The 27,739-nt window shown below is 28.4% G+C and overlaps 4 protein-coding genes across 5 annotated transcripts in view; 1 reads left to right on the top strand and 3 right to left on the bottom strand.

Annotated features, from left to right (window-relative positions):
• Positions 1-877, top strand: part of LOC100778698 (receptor-like protein kinase HERK 1) — a 3,381-nt gene extending 2,504 nt beyond the window's left edge. Inside the window, exon 2 of the mRNA XM_014766300.2 lies at positions 3-877. Within this exon, the coding sequence (XP_014621786.1) occupies positions 3-353 (351 nt within the window). The 3' untranslated portion in view covers positions 354-877. The remainder of the gene's footprint in view (positions 1-2) is intronic.
• A 3,565-nt stretch (positions 878-4,442) lies between these two features.
• Positions 4,443-6,024, bottom strand: LOC100527376 (uncharacterized). Of its 2 annotated transcripts, none has more exon segments than NM_001248271.2 (4): positions 4,443-4,701; positions 5,174-5,295; positions 5,421-5,521; positions 5,723-5,961. In NM_001248271.2, coding segments are annotated over 4 exon segments (495 nt in total). In that variant the 5' UTR covers positions 5,907-5,961; the 3' UTR covers positions 4,443-4,613.
• A 5,100-nt stretch (positions 6,025-11,124) lies between these two features.
• On the bottom strand, positions 11,125-11,835 carry LOC100775327 (uncharacterized). Its single transcript, XM_003543444.5, has one exon. The coding sequence runs from the start codon at positions 11,675-11,677 to the stop codon at positions 11,276-11,278; it is 402 nt and encodes a 133-aa protein (XP_003543492.1). The 5' UTR covers positions 11,678-11,835; the 3' UTR covers positions 11,125-11,275.
• Positions 11,836-17,598: 5,763 nt separating this feature from the next.
• On the bottom strand, positions 17,599-20,397 carry LOC100820236 (two-component response regulator-like APRR5). The gene is made up of 3 exons (XM_003543443.4): positions 20,011-20,397; positions 19,071-19,244; positions 17,599-18,255 (listed from the first exon to the last, which is right to left on the bottom strand). The coding sequence occupies exons 1-3, from the start codon at positions 20,341-20,343 to the stop codon at positions 18,031-18,033; spliced, it is 732 nt and encodes a 243-aa protein (XP_003543491.2). The 5' UTR covers positions 20,344-20,397; the 3' UTR covers positions 17,599-18,030.
• Between the last annotated feature and the right edge of the window lie 7,342 nt (positions 20,398-27,739).

The following is a 27,739-nucleotide window of genomic DNA, read 5'->3' as shown; positions in this document are numbered from 1 at the left end:
AGTTGGAGCAAATCATAGATCAAACACTTGCAGGCAAAATCAGACCAGATTCTCTGAGGAAGTTTGGAGAAACTGCTGAGAAATGCTTGGCTGACTATGGTGTGGACAGGCCTTCTATGGGAGATGTCTTGTGGAATTTGGAGTATGCTCTCCAACTTCAAGAGGCAGTGGTTCAAGGCGACCCTGAAGAAAACAGCACCAATATGATTGGTGAACTCTCTCCTCAGGTCAACAATTTCAACCAGGATGCAAGTGCTTCGGTTACACAATTTGCAGGCTCAGGCCTCGATGATCTGTCTGGTGTTTCTATGAGTAGGGTGTTCTCACAGTTGGTGAAGTCTGAGGGTAGATAGATGGTTCTGGATATCCTATCTTATAAATTCTGTGTGACAGTACTCTTCTGTTATAATTTTTGTTGTTTTTCTTCTGATCACTAGCTCTCCGCCACGACTTGGAAGATTAGAAACTTCATATCATAGATTTGTAAAGAAAGATTTGAGTTAATGAAACATATATGTTTGCTTAATTGGTAATCAGAGCATCTACTTGTTAAAACTCTGGCTTCTCGAGTTCGAATTGAACTATCTTGAAAAACCAGTGTAAGTTATGCAACCACCCAGGTGTACCTTATCAGCTGGAGAAATACCTGAATCAGCAAGTGTGGCAAAGTTCTCTGATTAAACTGCCATATAGAGTTGGGTTAGATGTTTTGGTTTTATATCTCTTATACTTATTTGTGACCAGAGAGGGTATTGTAGGAGTGGGTTTTAGCCTTTTAGGCAACTGGCGGGCATGGAGTTTCTCTGAAATAATACGGCACATGTATTTGCATTTGTTACTGTGCATTTGGTGTTAATACGAGTTGCATGGTTTGTTATATTCTCGGTCATTTATTTCCTCCACTCTATTTCTGATGTACTTGCTGTTAATACAAGCTACATGGTTTATCATATATTCAGTCATTTATTTCCTCACTTGATTTCTGATGTATTTGCTGTTAATACAAGCTGCATGGTTTTTCATATTTTCAGTCATTTATTTCGTCTATTTGTTGTTAATACGTATTTTCTGTTAATACAAGCGCGGTTTAAATCTTTGTGCATTGGCAAAGTCCCTTAATTTGTTTTTGCCAGCATTTACAAATAATGTGGGCATGCATACTGCATAGTTTTAACCTCTTTCATTGATATTATAAGCATCAATTTCTTTTGCAGTTGAAACTTTTCTTTCGGTAAGATATAGCATTTTCCTATGAGTTTGTTTTTGAAGAGGCAAACAAGAATAAGAAAATATTATAAAACAGACTTTAGCACAAGGGATGCCAAGTCTGATGCAACAAGATAACACAGAGGGAGTACCTCAATGGCACGCACTATAGCAAAATTGAAAAGTGCCCCACCCTTACAAATTGCGTCTAATCACTTCATTCCTTTGAAAAGTACCTCAATGGCACCTATTCCAGTCACCTCATTTTTACTTTGCTTTATATTCTTAAATATTTGTGTAGGAATCAATAAAAATAATAGAAAGACTCTTTTATTTTTAAATATTTGTATAGGAGTAGTGAAATCTATAAAGACTTGGTTAATTTGAGAAAATAATTTGTTTTTATTTTATTTTTTACAAATAATTTCAAAAATATTAGGTTATTTTTATTTTAAATGTTTATACCAAAAGTTGTGGTAACAATTTTGTTATCTTTTTTTTTCATTTATAATATAATTTTTAAAATGAAAATAGATTTTAAAAAAGGTATCACTTTTATAATTGTTTATAAAAATGTTTTTACAATTCAAACAAATCTACAATGTTGTCTTCACCATTTTATATATAAATTTTATAAAAAAAAAGAAATATAATAATAAGATAAAGCATGGTTTATAAGGATTTTTAAAAATGTCTCACACAAAAAATGAATGATAAAATGACCCGTGAACTTAATAATTGATAATTTTGAAATAAAAATGCATCTAGTGTTCACTAGTATGATTCATTCCTAAATCAGATGATAAGTTCATCGAATTGCAAAAGAAGCCTGGTAATTTTCATAAAGGAACATGTGATTGAGGTAATAGATTAAGTGTGTAACCCAGAAATTTCTTAAGTTGCAACTGTCATACAAGTAATTGTCACGATGAGTATTATGACAGGTTTTGCCATTAGAAGATGCAACAAAAGTATAGAACTCACAAACCCATGATCAAAACCAAAATATAAATTGAAAATATGGTGTTTTGTTGGCATCTTCTCTCCAGAGCTGGTGCCCATCCCTATCATGAAAAATGCACTTCTTTTTCATTTTGGGGGGGTCATTAGTGGAAATGAGAAATTCCACGACTAGAAGGATGAATCCATAAGAATGCTAAAACCCAATTTAGGTCCACCTCTGCCCCCACTGACTTCTAACTCCCTTTTCACCTACTACCAAGGCCACTAGCAACATATATACTAGTAAACAATTTGTCATTTGATTGATTCTTATTAGCATATGTTATGGAGAGTTAATTACATAGTTCATCCTGAATTAGATTGATCAATTTGTCATTTGTCTTGTGAATCTCTAACGCTTGATTATCTCTCAGTCTAAAAAAAAAAAAACGGTCGTTTCATCATAAATCATTGTCACTTATATAATTAATGTGCACTAACAGTCTAACACCTTCAACATTTAGTATAATTTAAGAAGGATTATATATTAAACATATTTATTTGTTAAATTTCTTTTACTCCATTTTTATTAAATAAATATTTATCATTTGAAATATAGTAAGTAATTACTAATTTATCTTAAATATTTTTACCCAACTTGTCACCACGTGCATCCGCCGGCTTTAAGAACGTTAATTCCAATGGCTACTATATTCCTAATCTTACCACGCATCAATTGGATTAATGTCACGACGGTAATAAATCCACATTTCCGTCATATCGTTTTCAAGGCCGCATTGCACAATTGACCCACATATATTTTTACTACACAAAAGTATAATTATAAAGAATAAAAAATATATTAAAAAAATAAACAATACATGTGTGATGAGTATAATTGTATAAAAGCTTTTTTTTTTTACTTTATATAAAAAAGTATAAAACTTTTTATATTATTGTCGAATTACAAATGCTAATATATGATAAATTTGTTAGTTTTTATAATAATTATTTTTTAGAATAATTTTTAATTAATTAATAGTATAATTTTTTTACAATAGCCGTATATATATGTCTATTAAACATAATTATATTTTCTATTGTTACAAAAAATTCTTAATTTCTATCAGATATATGTACGTAATTACGAAATGTTAGAATAGTCCATTCTTAATTTTGTTTTCTTTTAAGATCCATTCTTAACTATTTTTTGTGTAATATACATAACTATTTTTCATTTTGAATAAAATCAATATCAACTAATCATACACTATTACGTTATAAGACTAATTTCTCTTTTACCTCGTCGGCGTTGGAAAAGGCAAATATACTTGTATGTTACAGACACATTTAGAGGCACTTCCACCAATAAAAATAATAATTCATAGACACACACAACACGTACCAAAGCTCATAGTAATTTTTATTCAAGTTCTCAGGCATAATTATAGGTAATAACAGCAGGTCGATCTTTGCAAAACATTCATATTCAATTTGTAAGTGGGCAAGCCAATCTAGTTGCTCATTCTTTAATAAGAAAATTTAGATTTTTTCACTTGTCAACAATTTTTTTTTTTTTATCATAGTCCTTCTTATATTAAACCTTTTCTTATGTGTGATATAATATAATTTTATTCCCCTAAAAAACAGTTGTAATATTCATCTGCCGCTGAAAGCAATTGACAAAACATTGCTGTAATTTTGCTCAAATTTCCATAAACCATATCTTTAACATTCCTTCCTGTTTTTTTTTTTTTCAGAAAAAAAGAAAAAGGAGGAAAAAGGCACATAGTAAAAAACATAGATCAGCAAGGCTGGCACGTAGTAAACAGTATAAAGCAGCAGAACATAAAAATTAAAAACCATGTGAGAATGGATAAATTCATGAAATTTTAAAGTATTCGATAAAAGTATAAGTTAAATATAAATAAATGACTTCATACACGAGCCAATTCATATTTGAAAAAAAAATAGTAGCGTTAGAATTAAGAAATACTGATAGTTCAAAATAATTATCATATTAATATTTATCGAATATTTCTCAACTGTTTTTTTTAATATTTTTTACCTTGTATTTTTAAATTATGCATCTTCTTTTTATTTTTACATTTTTTATATTAAGTTATCGATACGATTGAAATAGATAAATGACGTTGTTGCAATTTGTTACCTTATTTTATTTTAAAAATTGTGTTTCTCATGTTAATTTTGTATGGTACGTCTTAGCCATACCTTGTATAATTTAAAATTTACTTGTATGCATTAATGTCGTGTCATATAAATAACAAATGATTCACAACATTAGAGTAATAACTTATTGTTCGTACTTCGTAGGTAATTATACAAAATATAGTAAATTTTGTCAAAATGTTCATCTCAAAGCATAGGATACGAATTATGAAATTCAAATATAAACTTTATATGCATTTATAATCATCAAGTACAGTAGGAAGGCAGGGAGCGACTTAATATTTGAACTTGGGCCTCTTCACAATCATCACCGAACAATGAGCATGACGAGCACAATGGTCACTCACACTTCCTAAAACTGCTCTGCAATAGTATTGACTAGTTTGTGAATAATCATGGCGTTATGTTAACTAATAGATAGTTTAAAATTAATTGGATAACATTCAACAAAAAGATAACAAAAAAATGCTATATATTTTCTCTATAGTAATTAATTAGAAAGGACTTGGGAATTTTGGAAATATATTAATTAAATAAATAAAATATGTTTTTAGTTTTTATATTTTATTAAATTTTATTTTTAGTCTTCAAACTTTTATATCAGGCAATATAGAACAAGAACGACTTTCCTGCAGAACATGCATTATGTTGTAAAAATCATATTTTTTTTTAAGTTCAAAAATTAAATTATATGTTGTGAAAATTTGAAGACGAAAAATAAGATTGAACGAAAGTATAGAAAATAAAAACATAATTTACGTCTAATTAAATAAAGAGTTTACTTCTAACTATTATTATTATATGAGAAATTAATGTATAGTTAATTAATAGGTACCTTTTGATAGCTCCGTAGCCGTGGCTACCCAAAACCAATACAGATGCACGGTGTCTGTCTACAGCATCACACAACACGTTCCTAGCATCACCTTCGACCACTTCCACTAGCACCTCAAGAACCTGCAACTTGTAAACCAAAATTTTAAAACAACAAATTGAAAAGGGTATGATACTAAACTTCTTAATTAAGTAACCACACCACATAATTACACAGTGTTTGAATAAATAAAGTATAAGAGAAATACCGATTTACTGGCACAAAATTGCTTTGCCTTTTCTGCAATTTGTTCAGCATTCGCTTTCAGCTGCACCTGTACGGCTGGAAAAATTTCAGATCCTAGGGCTCCTGTTATTTCACCAACAAATTTAATTAGTACCTTACCTTTATATACACAAATGTGTTTCCCTAACAAAGACAAAATTACAAGGAGTTAAAATTGACTTGATGACTAAAGAAAAAAAAAAGATTATGGGTTCAAATCTTTTTCATTGACAGTCTAACAAATTGAAAACAACTAACGTTATCTATAAAAAAAAAAGAAATTACCAGGTCCTGCCATACTGACAGCCGGGGGAGGAGAGGGTTTGGCATTGACGATAACAAGATTGAAAGGAGCATTTGCACCAAAAGGGGTGAAGAAATGGTCTAGGGTCCACTCCAAGGCATAGTTGCTATGCTCATGTGCATCCATGGCTAACACCATTATTCGCTTCTCTTGAGAACTTGCCATTCAATTACTAAAACAAAACTTTCCAGATGATTAATTAAGCACCTAGATATTGGTTGTCTATACATAACAATGGGGCATACTTATATTGTGAGAAATGACAACATGTTTTGGAATTTAAGTAAGACTCTAATGTCTATATTTTATACAATCATCTAATCATAATTTATGGTGATAAATTTATTAATTTTTAAAATAATTTAAATAGTAATATTGTCATAAATAAATAACTGTGGGTATCAGTTTTATACATTTAGTCTATAATCATCTTTTTATGTATCATTTAAGAAGAAAACTTTTGTTCCTCATTCTAAAAGTTTAGCTTATTATTAATTATTATTTTTGAATTATACTCTTATTTACAAACCTATCAAGAGACAAGGAAATAATACATGAACAAATAGTAATAATTAAGAAATAAATGGTAAGAGTTTTTTAGATTGTGAATGGGAAAACAAAAAATTTATTAAAATATTAAAAATAATAATAATTAAAGCATTATTTGTTGCCTTGTTGGTGGTGCGAAGAATTTATTTATTTTATCAGTATTTAATCTCTGTTCAAAAACATAATCAACTAGCTTTAACAAGATCTTTTCTTTTAATTATTTTTTTTGTTTACAAAGTTCAAATACAATACCTTATTTAAGGATATCAGATCTAGTTTCATCTAGACCAATAACTTATTGATACAAATATTGTAAATAAATAAAGTAAATTTGTTTATCAAATATTTTTATTTAATTTTAAAAATTAATTTAAAAATAAAATATTAAGTAACTAAAATAATGAAGCAAATACGACCACTATTGTGAGAGAGTTTTAGCATGATGCAATATGCTTTTTTGTAAGTATATAATTTGCACAAATTCCTTATCAGACAATGATGTGCTAATTTATCCAAAAAAATAATCAGAATTGGCTTTTGGTATATTAGAGAGAAGATGTTCAAGTTGCAATGTAATTTCTTAGAATCCAATTGAATAATTGTTTTCCTCTCTCTATTAATATATGATCGATAACCTATTGGTGTTGCGATTATTGTTTGAATTTATCATTTGGTTTATTTTTATTTAGAGAAATGTAATTCATAAAACAAGTTATACAACAATATTTTGCACGTTTATTTCTTCCTTGCCTGTCATTTATTACATAGTAATTGAGAGAGATAAACACAAAAAAATATAGGTGTATTATATCTCTTCCGTCTAAACTAAAATTTTGGTAACATGAAATGAGCCAAATTTCAGTTTTGTATTCTTTTATTTGTCTGTTTTTGAGATTCTTAATTAATTGGATCATCGTAAAAAAAATATATTAATTGTGGTCATAATGAATAAGAAATTATCACATTAATATATCTATTTAAAAATGACATGTTTAACGATACATACAAAACCATTTATTTATTATCATATTTTACAAAGAATTTTCTTTTACGAATAAAAATAAATTATTATTATTTTGTTAATTTTGATGAAAACTTCCGTGCCTAACGGATTAGGATTGATCTAGTGACGAAAGGTTCATGCAATATACACAAAATCATAATCGGAATTAGGGGTGGGAATAGACCAGGCCAGGCTTTAAGAGGCCTGAGCCTGACCTATAACCTATCAAAGGCTTTTATTTTGGCTCGGCCTGACCTTTTTAAAAGCCTAGCTTGGCCTGGTAGCCTATTTAAATAACACACCTTCTATAATAGGCTAAACAAGGCCTTAATATATAATTTGCCTTAATTTTTAATCTAACGTTAATTTAGTTGGTGGTCCTAAAAATATATTAATAATATAAACAGAAATCACCAAATGATATAAAATAATCTAAAACAAAAGAAAACCTCATACTTGAGGTAGTATCATCCAAGTCTATCAAACCAACGTATTAATTATTACAATAAAAAAATAAAGCCTACATCTCCATTCTATTTAAACGGTGCATAAAATATCTACCATTAAACTTAATAGTAACGTCATTTCATCATTAGCTCCTCCATATCCACTATAAGATAGGATATGGTTTTTGTATATAAACGTAATAGGATATGATAGGATATGATTTTTGTATAGTAACGTAATAGGATATGATTTTTGTATAAGAATGTACGATATGATAGGATATGATTTTTATTTGCTCTAGAATAAAGGAAACCTAATAGGAATAGAAAAAAGAACTGTTAACAGAAATAAGAAAACTAATAAAAATAATGAGAAATATAAAGAAACTCACACCTTGTAATTAAAATTTTACTTAATTATAGGAATGAATTTTGCTAGTTTTTTTAAAAAATAATATTAATTGTACCCAAAAAATAATATATATATATATATATATAGGCCGACTATCAGGCTTATAAGGCTTTTTAATAAGCATAAGCCTGGCCTATTTAATTTAATAGGCTTTTTAAAAAGCCTGAGCCTAGCCTTTTAATTAAATAGATCAGGTCAGGTGAGGCTTTATGTAGGCCAGGTCGTAGGCCCCTGTAGGCCGGCCTAGCCTATTCCCACCCCTAATCGAAATACAACCATTTTTAAAAACTTATTAAATAATTTCGCTTTTTAAGATTAAATTGTTTTTCTAAATTAATTGAAAATTTTACATTTATATTTGGAAATAAAAATTCATAAAATTATAATAAAAAGTAAGACATTAAACATTTTAAAAAATAATCCAATATTAAATAAATAAAAAGTAACGATTGATACCTATTTTTTATTGAACGGAAGATTTTTTTTTTTTTTATAGATCATTCAATAAGAGGATTATTTTGAATACATGTAATGAGAAAATACTTCAATTATTGTTTAAAAAATAAAGAGTTATTTTATTATTAGCTAAAGATAACCACTACACGTGCATTAAGGGAAATCATCCTTCCCTTCCCATCCAATCCCAGAGGCATGGAAGTACTACACATACAAATAATCAATTTATATTAATAAAATATTGGCATGCTTTAATATATTTTAACAAAATTGTTAATCTTAAAATTTTAAATTATATTTATTTTAACGTAAAATGGTTATTTAATCTTTATATTTAAATGTTTAAATATAAAATTTTAATTTTAAATATATATATATATATATATATATATATATATATATATATATACATATAAATATTATGTACAATACTATTTTATAACAACCCGTTAATATCATCTGTATGAACTACTAAAATGAAGAAAATTTCTTACTATTTTGTTGAATAGAAAAGTTGTTCTTGCTAGCTCTTTCTTTGTTGTAATGTCATAGATATAGATGCTAATTGCTATTTTTAGATATTAATATATTTTCTTGATAAATGTTCATGTCGATTTGATATATTTTCACACTTATGTAAGTTATGCTATTATAAGTTATAACTATTAACGTCCTTTTCAGTAAATTTTTTATTATTACCATGTGATTTAAATAATTTAGCTCTAAATCTTAATATTTTTTTTATCTTTGTGCAAGAGACATTCACTTCTTCTAATTATTGATAATTTCTTATATAATTTTTATCTCCGAGACATAAATATTTTTTATGGTTAAAATTTATGCCATTAGTAAGACACTCTTCAACTTCAGGAATTAATAAATAATTTAAATAGTCTATTAAAACTAAATAATGTTGTGCATTCGACGTGGATAAAAATTATATCCTTTCTTTTGAGTTCATTGAAAAAATGATTCACAAATTATAGTGTATGAATATTGTTTAAAAATGATAATATTTTTTTAAAAATCTCATACAAATAAAATAGTAATTATTTTTAGATATTGTACAAATATTCAACCGGTTATAAAGAAATGAAATTGGCCTTTTACAAGAAAGTTTTATAAAAAAAAAAAAGGAGAAAAAATGTCCAAAATAGTATAAATGACATTTTAGACATTTCAACTCTATTTGAATAAAATAATAAAAAAATCAATGAATATTTTTTTTATCACTGAAATCAATGAATAGTTAGAACTTAGAAGCCTATCCTTGATTTGATTGTATAAGACTATAAGTTATAGCTTATAGCTCACAGATACATTTACAGACTCTTCCACGGTTCCGCCAATAAAAATATAATTCATACACACACAAAACTTATAGAGGCCAGTAGAGTAGTAATTTTTAAGTTAAATTGTATTTTTTTTTTATAATTTTAAATTCATGATAGTCTTCTATTTTAAAATTATTTTAAATTAAGACATTCAGTTTTTATATTTTTTTAGAATAAATAATTTTAATTTTGACTTTTTAAATCTATTAACTTATATTGGTATTGAAGTAAAATTTATATAAGTTGCTGACATAGTAAAAAAAATTAAATAAAATTAAAAATAAAAAGTATTTTAATAGAAATTGAACTCTAAATCTTTTTTTATATACAAAGCAATAAATAATTAAGAGACTTGCTTTGTTTAGTTAATTATGTTAATATTATTATTTTATGTTATCATTAATGAAAAGTTATTGATTTTTTCAAATTATCAAAATTTATAAATTTTAAAATATTTAACATATAAATCGTTTTAATTTTATTTATATGATCTATATGTTTATTTTGAGAAGCTTATATATTTTTATTTTACTAATTTATAATTAAATATCATAAATTAATATGTAAATTATTTTCATAATTTTTTAAAATTAATTTTAATGTACAAATTATTTTTACTCTAATTATTTATGCAAAATTATTCATAAATACAATAATAAGCACTTGTTTTGTTTAATTAATTATAATAACATTATTTTCTATATATCATTAGTAAAAAAATTATTAATTTTTTAAAATTATCAAAAAATATATATTAAAAATATTAAATAAATAAATAAATAATTTTAGTTTTACGTAAATAATCAGAGTAAAAATAATCTATAATAACTTGCAACATCACGTGATATAAAATAAAATTAAAAAAAAATATTTTTATATTAATTATTTTTTAATTTATAAATTTTGATAATTTGAAAAAATTAATAATTTTTAACTAATAATATATAAAAAATAATATTAATATAATTATATAAATAAAGTAAATGTGTTAAAGGTTTATTATCTTATTTATAAATAAATGATTATGAGTGTAATTTTTATTTTTCACTTATTTAATTTTTTTCAGATAATTAGAAGAATTAAAATTATAATTTAATCTTCATTTTTATTGAAGTTCACACGCATAATTACATGTGATAAGAGATGTAATATTAATCTGCCGCTGAAAGAAATTGACAAAATATTGCTGTAATTTTTCTCGAAATTTTCATAAACCATATCTTTAACATTGCCTCCTGTTTCATTTTATTTTTTCAGAAAAGAAAAAGGGCACATACTACATGGTACAGTATAAAGCAGCAGAAGATAAAAATTAAAAAGCAAGTGAGATTGGATTAGAAATCATGAAGCACATCGACCTTGGCAGAGCAGGGTAGAAAACTCTGAAAGATTGAAAACGCAGCAAAAGTGACATCCTTGGCCCTCACCAGAACCTTATACTTACTCTTCAAATTCAATTTATTTCTGACACAAACGACCCTCTCCTTCAGTTTATTGAAACACTTGAGGGTCTTCTCTCTCACACCCACTTTCTCCCTTGAGAATTTGTAACTCCTCAAGTACATTTGCCTACACGAGAAGCTATCAACTGCTCCTTTTGGCTTCGCATGAATGTTAGAATTCACCGTCTTCACAAACTCTACCTCGGATTCTGGCCACTTGTGGCGGTTTACGAAGGTTGGCCTAAGGGGACGATGTGAGTCCTTCACACAATCTGATTTGCAAACAGAGGCCATGGCTTTTGGAAAAGATTAATTCCACAGCATAGCATAATACTATCTTGAAGCTTATTATAAAATTTTTAGTCACCGAAGAAACAATATAGTGCAATAGTTGTGTAAGATAAGTGCGTGGGGATGTGACAGAATCAGTTTTTTAATTATCCAACGGGATATGATATTCCTTGTGAATCTGTCACTTGAAATGATCTTTTAATATTATGAATGGTCTTATTCTATACATAGTTTATATACCAACGCATTAAGATATGATTTTGCTTGTTCAAGGCGTTCATTATCGTTTTTCTGATTCCGTGTAGAGTTTTAATGTTCTCAGTTTTCATTATCAATTTGATTCTTTGCACATCAAGTTTTGTGATCTTGGGACAAATAAATTAAGACAAAATTTAATCTGAAAAAAATAATATATGAATGTAAAATAACCACAAAAGAGAGATTAGATTACTATAATTTATTTATCTTAGAACATACGTCATGCTTCGATATTCGTGCCCCACTTTGGATTTGTAAGGAAGATGTTTACTCTGGGATTTAAAAGTTGCAAGCACACGGCCGAATCCAACTGGGCCAAAATTAAATGTATTTCACTTGTACTAGGCTGGATTGTGTACTGCTCATAATACAAATAAACAGGGAGAGTTGCTATTCACACTACCCACGTGAGTGTCTTTCGGTGATATTCCAAGATGAAAATACATCGGAATGCTTAAATGGGGTAAAAATAAATAAACACAATGCAAACACGAACATAATCATGTTTTTATTGTAATTTTTTCCACCCCTTATTTAGTCAACAAAATCATATTTCCCTTGTATAAATGAGGTGAAAAATAAAATAAAAAAATAGAAATACTATTTTGTTGTAAAATACAAGAATGAGATGGAAAATAACAACAAAAATATTTTTTTTTCATGTTATTTTTCTCCGTCTCTTCGTCGGAAGCAAAATTCTGTTACATAATATCAAACCCAAAAAAAAAAAAAAATTGATGGCAAAGCGATGGGTGCAACACTGTAATGACAATAAAAATACATCCATTGTCTCTCTTCCTCCCCCCTCCCCAAACCCAGAAACCCCCAAATCAAAAACAAATTTGCAACAAGATCGACGCCGCCATTGATGTAGATATGAAGGAGAGCCACACGCGCACAGAGCCTCGGAGGTTGAGATCGCATGTCGTAGGGGTCATGAGTCCTAGGTAGGACGATGAGCAACGATGTTGGACTGTGGATTGTCAAATGGGTGGCTTCGACCCAATGAGTCGAGTGTGGAAAGCATCTTGATTCAGCCTAGACCAAATTGGCTCATATTTTGGTCTAAATTTGTATGAATTTCAAAAGAAAAAAATAATAAAAACAATATTGGGCCAAATAGGCCTGATAATTGGACAATTCTTTAATGCACCCCATTTTTTTTATTACAGATTGAATTGCTGAATCCATAATACAAAAATGGGATACACTAAGCCAAATTTTGGGTGTGTTAAAGAATTACCTGATCATTTTTAGTCAACATTTTATAGGTCTAATGTAGTCTATTGGGTTAGGTTAAATTGACTTGATTATTTTTTTGTCTTTAATTTGATAGTCTAATTAGGCTAGACCAATTTTGACAACTCTAGTTATGAGGAAAATCTCTATTAAAGATGATTAGTTGATTATACACACAACATATTATTGACTTAATTATTATATAATAGTGTTTTAGTGATCATATATAAAAATTCAGAAAAAAGTGATCATATGTAAATAAATTTGAGATGATTTAGATATTCATCAAAATGTATATATATATATATATATATATATATATATATATATATATATATATATATATATATATATATATATATATATATATATATATATATATATACACTTATATATTTTAAAAAATATATTGTATTTTAAATTTGAATAATGTAATGAAATGTGAATTAGTTGTTAAATTGAATGAAATTTTATAGACTTAATCTTTGTTATAAAAACCTTAAATCTAACTGTTGAAGTGTTTTTTAAACAGTAGTATTAAAGATACCATTTTATAAATTTGATATTTAATGTCATTGAATATATGTATGTATATATGTATCTATACTTTTAACCCCAAAAAATATATGTATCTAAACTTTTAACCCAAAATCATATGCATTCCTATAACATAATAAAACCTTTTAAGACACTGGATTTTATAAAATGAAAAAATTGTAGTACCATATTTTTAACACTTTTTTAGGACACAAATTTTGATAGTATTATTAAAATTTGTTGCAAGTCATGAAACATTGAAATTTTACGGATCCTACTTTACATTTAATGAATTTCAAATTGCATGATTTTATAAATAAATTTTGGTCAATAATAAACAATAAAGAGCATATTGAAAAAATTCATACAAATTACATTACGAACACTATTATTATACAATTCCCTCACAATAATTGCTTTCAATTTTTCCTCTCATTTTTTCCCTTTCCACCATTGGTCCAAATGTTCTCTGATTAGTTCCTGTCCTAATTTTTTAATGTATTTAACCTAGTTCCTTCCAACAAATATGCACATTTATTATTCTTTAAAATTATAATTTTATTAAATTTGCAAAAGAAAAAATCAAACGGTTGACTTAATTATTGATGAAGAAAGTAGGAGTATATATTGTTATCAAATTGGTAATATTGTTGGCCATAGTGAGCCCCCTTTTGTGAAAACTACGAGAAAGAAAAGAAGAGTAAGGAGAGAAGTTTGCAATAACTAGTGGTCGGGCCAAGTGCACCGCCAAATTCATATTGCTAGGCATGTGCTGTTAATATATTTTGCTATTACTATATAACTTTTTCATGCTTTATTATTTCTTAGGCAACACTTGTACTTAACGGTGTTGTAGTAGTTTTCATTTTGGACTGGCCCCCCTTCACTCAATCAACTAAAGTCATAATGATTAATTACGAAACCCTTTTCCAACCTTGTTGTAGTTGTAGCTCTTAGCTCATTATAATGCCATCCATTATCCGCACTTGTTTATTCTTTCTTCTCCCATCCACCCTGTGGTTGCTCACAAAAAATAAAATAAAAAATCCACTCTGTAGTTTTCTGCGTCCAACGACTCAGCATAAAGGGTAAAACCAAACTCCTTTTGCTAATGGAATGTGCTGTATATGTATCCTAGCTATTCCTATTAGTTTTTTTTTTTTTTTATCGATAAAAAATAATTATTAATTATTTAATTTTTTATTAAGAAAATATATTCAAATTTATAATTTTTTTATTCAACTATTAAATCAATTTCATAACTCTTATTTCTGCTCCCGGTAAATTAAAAGTTTGTAAATGACAACCATTACCACTGTGCTGTGTATATTGTTACTTGATAGAGTTAGAGTTTCAATTTTGCTATTGGGATAGGTTAACTTAACTCTCTGCGGATAATTAATAACTTGAAGCTCAAAACTCCTAGAAGATTGATATCATAATTAGAAATGTACATGATCGAAGGTTTGTTTTATTATTTTATAATTGCTTTGAGGACACATGACACACACTGAAAAATCAAAATCAAAGTAATCGTGCAACAAAAATAAAGAGTAACAATATAATTGGGTTTCACTTTATGGTTGATTTTTGGATATTAAATTGTGCCCATTAACCTAGTGGCTAACACACCGCCGGCCGACAAAGATGAATAGGGCCGTCCTCCCACCTTAGAAGGCGTAGCTAGCCTTTAGCTTTCAGACGAACACCAATTTCATAACCTCGTATTATATACGATAAATGTTAACTTATATTTTAAGGATATTAATAAAAGGATTAAAAATGGGTTGTTAATGATTCTCGGTATAAGGCGTGAACTTGGTGCAAAGCAAACATGGTAGCTTTTGATTATTCATTAAGCTGCTTGATTAATTAAGCATCTGTTTTGGTTTCAATCTGGTTCCAAAGGAGGGGACGTTTAAGCATTTGGCATAGTCTGCTCCTATAATCGTTATTATGTCTTTACGAATATGGTCAATTTTTGATTTTGTTATCATTTGGACTCCTTTTGTATGTTCTGATGGTTGTAACTCCTTGTGATAACTATCCTTTTATATTAATATAATATTCCTTTTGCTTTGAAAAAAAATAAATTAAAATATAAACCTTTTTATTATTTAGCAGCTAAGTTCGATTCCATTGAATAAAAAAAACTTTTGCACTTTCGATACATGTATTGTTTATTATTTTTAATACATTCTAATTAAAATTTTAATTAAAAAAGTTCTGTTACTATTTTTTAAACAGTAGTACTCAAAAGACACTTATTATCAAGACAATATATATCATGTATCAAGCTCCTGAATTTCACAAATTGTTCAGGTAGTATCTACGACCCCCTAGCTCCTAATTAATGATGAGTAAAAAGTTGAAAACATAGCCAATTTTGAGTTTGAATTGATTATTCTAAATGAAAGCAGACTATAAAAAGCAAGCAATAGAAAAATGAGAGGTTGCTAATTGCAGGCATGTCACCACAAAGTGAGGATTAGTAAAAATGTGATCATACCATCTTAAAATGAATGAATAATGTGAGAAGCTTAATTCAATTCTAAAAACTAGTTTAAGGAATGAGGGTTGCTCCTTATTTATAAAGTCTAATATGATTATTTTGTTAGCGATTTGAATTGTTTCCAACACTTATATTAGAAATAAAAGACTATAATTTGGTATCAACTTTGCATTTGGGATATGATGTTACATTGACCAAGATTTTTAATACTAAATCTATATTTAGTGAGAAAAAAATGGTTGCTAAATTATTTTATTCTCTAGATATTGAAATTTCATTTACCATAATTATTTTATATTTAGTTAGTTGCGGTTGATATTTTAATTACTAAATCTGAATTTAGTGACGAAAATTTGATTTTTTAAAACTTACTGTTTAGAATCCCATATATGTATATACGCTGACATAAATGAAAGCCTTAATTGTGATTGTTGCAACTCTTGCTGGATTTGAGTTAATTATGAACAAGGTTGTTTAAAATAACGATGTATTGTTGATTTACTCTCAGCTTATTTAATCAATGGGGGGATTAGTGGTTAATCATAATCCTTGAATCCCGCTAAGGTTCTTGCGTTTCATATCAATCGCACGAAGCATATAACGTGGAATTGATTTTGACCCTTAGCTTTACTGCTTAAGCGAAAGTGCATTGTTCAAAAGCTCAAACCTTCAAAGTTCAAAGGACATAGCTTATGTTGTGTTATACTATATGCTTCCAACCTTCCGTGCCTTTTGACTCTCTAGTCCTTTTCAGAGCATTAGCATCCCCACGCTTCTTGTTCCTGTTTTGCTAAGGATGATGCAGATTTGGGATCCAGTTTAGAAGATATATAAACTAATTAAACTCAACTTTATATTTGCAAGCATTGGGAAAACCTAAGTGCACAGTCCCACTTTTTTAAAAATTCAATATATACACACACACACGTCTTGTTTGGTAAATTTATCTATACGTATTTATAGAAAAAAATATAAAAAAGATAAAATAAATTAATTTTTTCACAAGTTAAAAATAAACGTATACATAAATTAAAACTATTAAATATTAAAAGGTAAATGATATATAAATTGTGAACTTTTAAAAGAAAATAAACGATATAATTATTATTTCATGAAACAAAAATAACTACAAGAAAATTTATACAACAACTCGTGTATCTTAATCAATTGAATTAAATTTCTAAATTGATTAATAAAAGTTAAGACTATCGTAATCTTACTAACAAAGTAGTAACAAATAACATATTATATTATAATGAAATGTATTACCTAATTATTCAAATTAATGATAAATAAATTTATAAAAATTGTGAAAAAATTCTGAGGCCTTGGATAATTCTAAACCTAAAACATCTCCTTCCTGTTGCCACAACATTGATTGAACTTGAAAACAAATTCGGAGCATTTCATTGTTGCCCTGTCCCAAATCCACAGTAAAAAAGTGATAGGTACATCCCCCCAGCGTGCAAGTGAGGGTCACTATCTATTCTCTTTTCAAGCAAGTGCTTCAACAAAAGGGATATGTTATAAAAACTAAGAATACATCCTGTAGACTTTAACCACAAGTACAACTATTGCCAAAGTTTTCATCCAATAATTCATTGCTCCTGAATCCTATAAAAAAGTTACAGGGCACTCAAAAACATCACCCTAGATTAAAAGGTCTAATAACTGCATTATGCATAGACGACTCAAATAACTATATTTACATTACTAGTTTGATCTAAACTAAATAAAAACGTGCACCACAATACTTTGAACATGGAAAACAAACTGAACAAGAACTAGGCTTATAGAACATGAAATTATTCTAATAGAATAAACCAAAGGAGGAACTTCCTTGAGACTCTTGAGCAAAATTTGCAGCAACTATGGAATCTAACATAGTGATCCAATTCTCATCTTCTTCATCCTCATCCTCTCCAGCACCAATTTGGCTCCATTGAATTGTAGTGTTCTTGTCAATTTCGTCATTCCTCGCAAACCGTCCTCTAATGCGTGGCCTGCTGTCTGCCAATGTCTTCCTGCAAGCATACTGATTTCGTGCCAGAACAAAATAAGTTAATATTTTCACTGTTTTAATTAGTATATAAGGGTTGACCATTAGAGACAATAAACATTGCACTATGAATTGGTGAGTACTGTAAACGATATATATGGTTAATACATAATTCTAATAGTAACACGTTTGATTGATCCTGTTCTCCGAGATTAAGATTACTTATAACCTTGAAGAATAAGACATAATCCATGGGAAGATTTTCATACTAGACAAAATTCTGGACTAAATTGCAATACACTAAAATACACTTAAAATCACAATTACGTGTAATATTTAATCTTTTGTATGGCCAGCAGGGGACTTTCAAGCAGAACGTATGGGGAACAAATTGTCAAATTCTTGTCCTGTTATATTGAAATGTCTCATTTCTTTTTTAAATCAGGATTTTGTCAAATAGATTATCTTTTTACTGTGTCTCTTAGGTCTTAACTTTTAATTCAACCTTGGACATGATTTCATTTTTAATGATAGATCATGACAGTGGTTTTACTCTTCACAGTGTCGCCCACTAATATATTCTTAGATTTGTGGTCCTTTTGGAATATATATTTTAGTGTACAGAAGTTTAATTGATGCTGCCCAGGACTTTATTCACAACAGTAAAACATAGAAAGATACTTAAAGTTTGTGGTTCTTTTGGAATTTACATTTGGGTTATAAAGTTTAACTGATGCAGCCTAGGTAGGACTTCATTCACTACAATAAAACATAGAAAGGTACTAAAAGTAAATATAATAAAAATAACGAGTTTGTATGTGTAAGTATAAATATATAAGTAAATAGTGAACCTTAATTTTCTTGTTGAAGTTCCTCTGGCTCCTCTTGCTTCTGTATCTCTCAATTCTGACCTTCTTCTCCTCCGGGCTATATCGACAGGCTCTGCTCATTCCTTCTATGATCATACTACTTTCGCTTGATAACGGACTATCCGAGTGATGATTATGTTGCATTCCATTGATCCTCTGTACAAAAGTTGCACGTTATTAAAATATTTAAAAACAAAAAACAGTATACTGCATAATTAGTGCATATTACAACAAATAAAAAAACCCGTAAGCATAACTGCACAAGCAAAAAGAAATTTAGAATCTCACATTCTTGTTGACATAAAATTCTAATACCGAAAGTATTTAATAAGGCGATAGTAAAACGTCATACGCCATAACCTAGCATCAGATATCAAATTAATTGAACCTGGGATGTGATGCAAGCGTTACACTACTATTTTTTTTTTTCTCCCATAGTTTAAATGAATCGGTTTCATTCTGTTATACTTCTTATCTTAGTCTACAAAAACAGAATCCCCTCCTTCTTATTACATAATTAGATTGTTAGATAAATGCCTTGCAAAATTTGACTATTATTAATAAACAAAACCATAGGACAACAATTTTGAAATGACGGTGAGAAGCATGTGACCATGCTACAAAACAATATCACAGTGTATAAATCACTTAGCATGAGTTATTCTAATTTAAGCAGATATGATATTGAGTTAAAACTTTAATAGGCAATTACGTTAAATATTATGGGAGGATTTTTGTCATGTGATTCGACTCGATCAGAATTAACACTGATAGAAGATACAAGTTTTCTTTGGGTGGAAATATAAGGTTTATTTGGTGGTAAGAGAATGATAATGGGATTGAATCCTTCTATTTATAAAAATTAACAATTGCGGATAAAAAAAAGAGTTGTTTTGTTTTATAAAAATGAATGAAGGTGTACCTGGAGATCACCAGTACTGCAAACTCTTCTGACGGGAGAGTCGTCGGAGTCGAGCAGCTGAGCAAAGAGAGCAGAAAAGGGATGATGGGTGGCATTGTTGTTGCAGTGGAAGGAATGGGAGCTAACACTCCTCTGCATCAAGTTGGGAATGGGCACAGAAGGAGGTGTGGGTGAGGGTGATCCACCGTAACTGCTATAGCCACTGCTACAATTACTATTGTTATTGTTATTGTTATTGTTGTGGTAATAATAGTAATTGGTCTCAGAATTGTTGAGTTCAGTGAGTTTGGGGAAGAATGAGGAAGGTGATGCAGTGCTGGAATTTGCATACATGGTGAATGAAAAATGGAAGGAGTTGGTAGGAAGAGGAATGAGTGAATGAATGAAGATAAATGTCTAGCATTTAAAACACTTGTGAATTATGCACACTGTAACATCCTAAAAAGTCCCACAAATTAAAAATTCTTATTACTGGGAGATGGAAGCTGTGCAGTGACGTGGATGGTGACGTAATCACTTCATGGAAGTAGGGAAAGCGTTGACCATCACCTCTTTGTCTCTCAACTCAGACCAGTCATAGGGTGGAACTTAGGTGTTGGCAGAGGTAAAAACCTATAAATTTAAAATTATTAGTAAAGATGCTTTACAATTAGTTACAGTCAAGATATTTCATCCACCTAACTTGACCTGCCAATTAGTAGGTGTTCAGGTAAGAAGATTTCTTTTATTATTTTAATATTTAATGAATAAATTATATATAACATTTTTAATGAATAATTAAAGGTGATATAAGGTTATTTTTAATATTTATAATTTCTTTAAAAATGATTAAAATTCAATTTGAAGGTAAAGGTAAAAGATGATAGTTTGAAAAATAAATAATTGGAATTTAAATATACAAAGAAATATAAATGAACAAATTTTTTAAATGGTTAAGATACTTTTTTATCAATTATGAAAATAGTGTGTGAAATATACATATGAGTGACAGAAGGAATAAAATATTAAAAATATATAATAAAGACAGTAAGAAAAGTGAAGTATTTTAATTTATAATAAAAGAATAGATGAAAATATTAATAACATTTTTTTTATTTGTGCGTTATTCTCTAAAACAAGAATAATAAAAAGAGAAAGTAAAATGTTTTTTTTCTTTATATATGTCAAAAAATGAAATTTTAGGCATTGGTTCATGACTATGACTATGTTCCATTAGTCATTTGATGGTTTGATAAACAAGTTTTTTTAAATAATTTCTTTAACATTTTTTAAAAATGTGACTTAAAGTAACATTTTTTAAAACGTTAACTTTTAATTTATAATTTTTTATATTTAATTTCCTTATTATCTTTTTAAATATGTCATTTTATATTTTTTAAATATTTAACCAACTAATTTTACCAAATATTTATGATTTAATAAATTAACTTAAAAATTTTGATCAATCAACTAATTTTTTTAACTTTCGTCTCATTGAAATTTCCAATTAGTTGTATCCAACATATGTCATATACTCAAAATGTGCACTTTCAATTACAAAATAGCAATACTCAATGGGATAATACTAAATAGTACCAATATATATTATACATTGGTTGGATAAAATGAAAAGCAATTCACCCCATTTGTTCAATTACTTACTAGATTATACTTTTCATTTCATATTTGATTTTTGTTTCTTTCTTGTTAACACATAACATGCGGTCCATTTTTGTTTTAGTACAAAATAACATTACAATTCGTCAGGGAATATGTTACAATCTCGTTCAGCGGTCAACCCATGCTTAACATGAAGAAGACCCACGAGAAAGCTCAAAAGCACGAACTCTACGCTAAGTGTCTGATTAAACCCCAAGCTAAGTCCAAGAGTGTGCGCTTAGCGCGAAGTCAGTGTGAAAAATAAGTTACTTAAAGTCTTATAAAAGGAGTGAAAACAGAAGGAACAGACACCAAGTCTTAGAACTCTTTATTGAATATATCCAAGTCTGAGCATATCTCATAGGGGAAACTTTTTTTCTCTAGCCATTTCTTTAGCCATTCAATCCCTTTTTCCATCCATGCTAGGTCCCAACATAATTCCATTTTGAATTAATTAAAATTATTGTTTATTTTTCTTGTTTTCTTTTCTTTTCCTTTTACCTTCAAATTTCACACTTACAACTCTTAATCTATTATACTTATTCTAATTGCTTAAAAATTGGGTTTACATCACTTTAAGTGCAACTAAAGTTCACGTGGATTCGACACTCAGACTTTCAAGTATTTTACTACTTAATACGAATTGATACACTTGCCAACGAGTTAACAATTTTTTATTCTAAATCATGTCCATAAATAAATTGAAACAAGTAGACAAATGTCTCTTTATACAAGTTATCATTCAAATGTTTCTTTTGCATAATAATAAGTTGTCAACCCAACTATGACCACACCAATAATGACACTATGTAATGAAAAATCATTAGAAAAAACTATTTTTACAAGTTTATACAAGACTTGTATTTCATATGAGAAATCTGCTCATGCATATGATACTAAAGGGTGATAACTAATAAGTTCATTATCTATAACGTAGTTTCAATTTGCATTTTGTTGTTGTTGTTAGAAATGAGCTAAAAAAAGGATGGAGATCTAGTACAAATTTCATTCCTCAACCACAAATGAAGTTAGCAAACTGAGAAAAAAACTTGGAAAAGACCATTTAGGAAGTCAAAGGCTCAAAAAATCGCAGGATGATCTTAATATGATTTTTAAAAAAAAGATTTATAGGGTTTTTTTAATGGCAAAATAGATTTATTAATAACACTTAGTTTAACACAAGCTCTGCCCAACCAAGCTGAACACCTTACAATATTATATACCAAAAGAACAAAGGTGAACAAAATAAAATAAATTCTAATGGTTGGAAATTGAAAATAAAACAAATTTAAAGTAATTTCTAATAGTGTCCAAAATTAATTATGACTGTGAAGCTTGCTAGACTCCCAGTCTCACACACATGAAATATTTTTTATATGATTAAAAATAAAATTTTGAATAATAAAATGCATTTATAATTTTACTATTGAACAATTAATGAATACATAAATCTATAATATATATTCCTAATAATATATTAAACTCATTGTACTAATTATGTACAAAATTAATTTTCTTATAAAATTCACGTACAAAATTAATAAAAATTTATATATTATTATTATTATTATTATTATAACATCTATAATAGTATTTAAGATTTGAATAAAATAAAAATAAAAATATAGTATACTCATATATATACATAATAATTTATTAGTTAATTTCTATCATTAATTATTAATTTAAAAATAAATAAAATGTTAAAAATTAACATTGTAATTATCAAAATTAATTTTTAATTATAAAATTTATATAATTAACTTAGGACATCTTTGTCTCGGCTTTCGGCTTTGTTCCTTTGGATCAAGCATAGTTTGCTTGACTTTAACTGTACATCATTAGCTCAATTTTGTTTAAAATAATTTTTACTCAATATGAGTTAATGATGTGTCTTCAGTTCTTTTAAAGCCAAGTGAATTAGTGATAATTGTGAAATTTGATAATCAATTTTGGCTAAAAATGATTACAATTTCTTTACTTTATTGTTTTTTTTGATGAAATAATAAATAAGTTAATATCTTTACAGTTTTTGATTAGTAGAAGTTAAAAGAAAAAGATTTCAAATGTTTTGGAAAAAAATTGATACAAAAATTGAAAGAAAAAGCCTTGAAGAAAAAATTAGAAGAATTGATGTGGATAGAAGAAGAGTGTTGGGTAGAAGAGGAAAATGAAATAATGTACATAGAAAGATGATTTTTCCTATTAGAGATATTCAGGCTTAGGATGTATTAGTTCTGAGTCTTTCTCGCTAAACGGGAAAGAACGGGAAAGTTTAGGCTTAGCGCGATGAAGGCCCACAAGGAAGCTCAAAGGCACACTTAACGCAAAAGCCTGCGCTCAGCGCGAAGTCAGCGTGAAAATTAAGTTACCTTAGGCCTATAAGAAGTAGGAAGCAGAAGGAAAAGACATCGCTTCGGAGACTCAAAACTCTCTAACGAATACATCCTAAGTCTAAGTATCTCCAATAGGAAAAAATTCTCTTTCTATGTCCATTATTTCATTTTCCTCTTCTACCCAACACTCTTCTTCTATCCACACCAGTCCCTAAATTGTAAAGCCTCCCATGAGAGGCTAAACCCCCATTATTGGGAGCCTAGCAGCCAAATGCCCTTGTAATATAACCTTTCCTTATTATTTATTTAATGCAATGTCAATTTTTATTGTTCTTTTCCTTCCTTTATTGTTATTGTGTGACCTGATCATCCATGCATTAGTTTTAAGGGTTATACATTAGGAAATGATAATTTTAAAGAACTAGAAAAAAACATCTAAACAATTCATCAATTCATCATTAGGGATAGAGTGACTTTGTTTTACCTTTACATACATCTTCATGTTTCATGTAATTTACTATTTTATCTTTGGAAAAGAATTTGGGAGATAATGAATAAATTAGGCTCAAAATTGGGAAAATATTAAATAGGGAAAAACATTAACTCGTTTTGCTCAACATATTTGTATTTTGAATTTTTCTTTATTTTTTCATCATCTTTATATTTTAATTTTTTTATCTTTTACATTAAAATTTCTTATCTATTTTGCCTTCTACTTTTTTATCTTTATCGTCTTTAAATTTAAATCTTTATTTTATCTTCTATCTTTTTATACCTTCTATTTTAAACTTGTTTATCAATTGCTTGTAAATTGAGTTTACATTAATATAAGTACAAACAAAGTTCATGTGGATTCGACACTCGGACTTTCGAATACTTTACTACTTGAGACAACAATTTGATGCACTTGCCAATTTAACAAGTTTTAGATTGATCTATTTTGACATCTTTTAAGAATTTATAATAAAACTTACATATAATTTGTTATTAAAAAAAATAATATTAAGTTTGTGAGCCAAAACACGACCATATGCTTATAACAAATATTTAATAGACGTTATTTGTTGTTGAAGGAGAATATTTATGTTTCACTATTTGAATAAAGAATTTCATAAGTAATCCTTTGGCTTCTACTTTCATTCTAAAGTAATTAATAATTATAATTTTTTAGTATTCATAATATAATTATTAATGCTTTTACACTTTATATACTTTAATATTTTATATCTATTTATAGATAAGTTATTTCTCATTATAATATATTTAATTTTTTGTTTTATTATATTTTTTTTATAAGCACACCTTTTCTATTAGCTTATATATAGTATAATTTAACATATTTTAATTATTTTTCAATGAGAAAAAAAATTATAAATTAATAGTATAAAACATTTTACAGAATCATCCAATCATAACATATGTATGATAAGTTTGTTAACTTTTAAAATAATTACATTAAAGTAATTCAAATGATAATTTATAATTGAATGATCGTTTAATACATAATCATTAAACTCTTTTTTAATTTAATTTTAACAATTAACATGCTGGTGATATAGTAGTGCAGAGTAGTGTGATCTTACAGTAACCTACACTCTGTCTCTGGTGGTGGTGCACATGACCTTTGTCAAACAATTAACTGCCTTTTGTGGGTACTCACCAGCATCCACTCATCAGACCAAAGGATTCTCAAGACTAAAATCTACACAAAAAAGAAGCCATTCGCCGTTACTTATAGCTGGACTTGAATAACCTCCATCTTGCACACCACTAATGAATGGGGAACGTTCACGAAATACATGGTACTCTTTATTTTCTCTTTTCAATTTGATGTAAAAAATATCAGAAGGTCTACTCTGAAATAAGTCTCAGCAACTTGGGGTTCCTGATGTTATTAATTGATGTCTCATTAAAATGCTAGACGGACACCTTTCTTATGATTTGCATAAGGAAACAATTTCAGCCTTTTTTTTTAATAAACTCATGTGAGAACATAAATGGTCATGGACCAGGCCAACAAGCATGAAATTTCTATCAGGGTAGGTCCAATAGAATCGTCCATAATCTACATCCCTTAAAAAAGTAGCATCTATTTTTCTTTGAACAAAATCAGAAAATCAATTGCCACTTGGACTTGAATACACATACAGTTGCATGAACTTGATTGTTAACAAAAGTAACTAATAACTGAGTGTGAAATGCATAGAATCAGTAGTTGGTCAATAACCAGATCGATTTCAAACTTTGAGACAATTGGCAAACTAGAATTTGGACGGGTAGTCCGGGAACAATGATCAGATTGCACCTTAAGTGAAATTGATTGCATTTGGAGGGCTCCATCCATGTTACACTAACCTCGATACATCTTTGTCACCATTTTTTGGTCCCCACAACACGTTCTGCATCTGCATATAGCCTCTTTTTTTTTTTTTTTTTCTGAGTCACTTCCGTAGAGCACATGCAACTTGAATTGACAACTTGGTTTTGCACATTTACCTCATTTCATATGCTTATCTAAATTAAACGTATTTGTGGTTCTGTTTTGCTAGAGGAAATTGATGAATAGACACTATGTCATTATTAAAGTTGTTGTTGCTGATCATATCTTTTCTGCCCATCTTTGTGCTTCAAATCCTGCATTTTGATATAAGTCAACCCTAATAATAGCAATTGTAGCATGGTGTGATAGGATATCCTTTAGCCAATTTAATTTTATTAATAAGAATAAAGGTTACATCATAGCAGCACGAGGAATGCATACAATATAAGAATAAAGGTTACATCATAGCAGCACAAGGAATGCATACAATATATCAAACCAGTTTCAGAATACATAAAGTCATAAAGCCACACTTAGTCATACCCTGGTGCTTTTAAGTCACATAAAATAACAGCGTTAAGCCTCATCCCACACCACCAACATAATAACTTTTCAATCTGTGCATTTGCGGCTTGAGTAGCATGATTAATTAGAAACAGTATTTGTCTCGTCTCCACGCCAGGAACAGCAAAGTACAGTATCGCGTTGTTGATTCTTCATCTAAGTCCAAACCTTTCTTGCCCACACAATATCTCTATCTCCTTTAGCAACTGTTTGCCGAAAAACTTTGACAAGAATGACTTAATTTTTTTTATTAGATTTATGGTTAAATAAGTTGAAATATACGTAAGTTGACCTATGAACTGTGCTTCATTAATTGCAATAAGAAAAAAGGAAGTCATCAGTGCAAATGTTCACTACCATAAACATTTGTGCTTAGCAATTGTTGTCGTTTAATTCTTAAATCTTAACCTTTGATTATACAACCTCAAAAGTTAATTATCAATTCATAAACTATACTCAACAATTTTATTATATATAGGATTAAAAATCATACAATCTACTATTATCTCCCGACCAGAACCTTCTTACCACATGTCTAAAACACTAATAATTTGCTTCGTGCAATCTTTTCGTCAATAACATGACATTTGATAATTCTCATTCAATAACAATATAAACATTTGTTTGAAAAAGCATTAGACAAAGTGTGGTTAGGGCCTTTATGTCGGTTGACTTTTCATCAATGTTACATCAGAAGGTCAAATAATATTCATGATTCATACTAGCAAATCAATTGCATGTGATTTTTTATTTTCTCAATTTCATTTTTAATTAAGAAATCAGGCCTACATTAATTCATTTAGTTAATAATAGTATTCGACCATGATTGAATTTTCGAAATCAGTGATTCTGAATACGAGTGAAATTAATA

Source organism: Glycine max, chromosome 13, assembly GCF_000004515.6.
Source record: "Glycine max cultivar Williams 82 chromosome 13, Glycine_max_v4.0, whole genome shotgun sequence".
NCBI classification, from domain to species: domain Eukaryota; kingdom Viridiplantae; phylum Streptophyta; class Magnoliopsida; order Fabales; family Fabaceae; genus Glycine; species Glycine max.
Note: the sequence above shows the minus strand (reverse complement) of the source record. Positions and strands in the feature narration are given on the sequence as shown.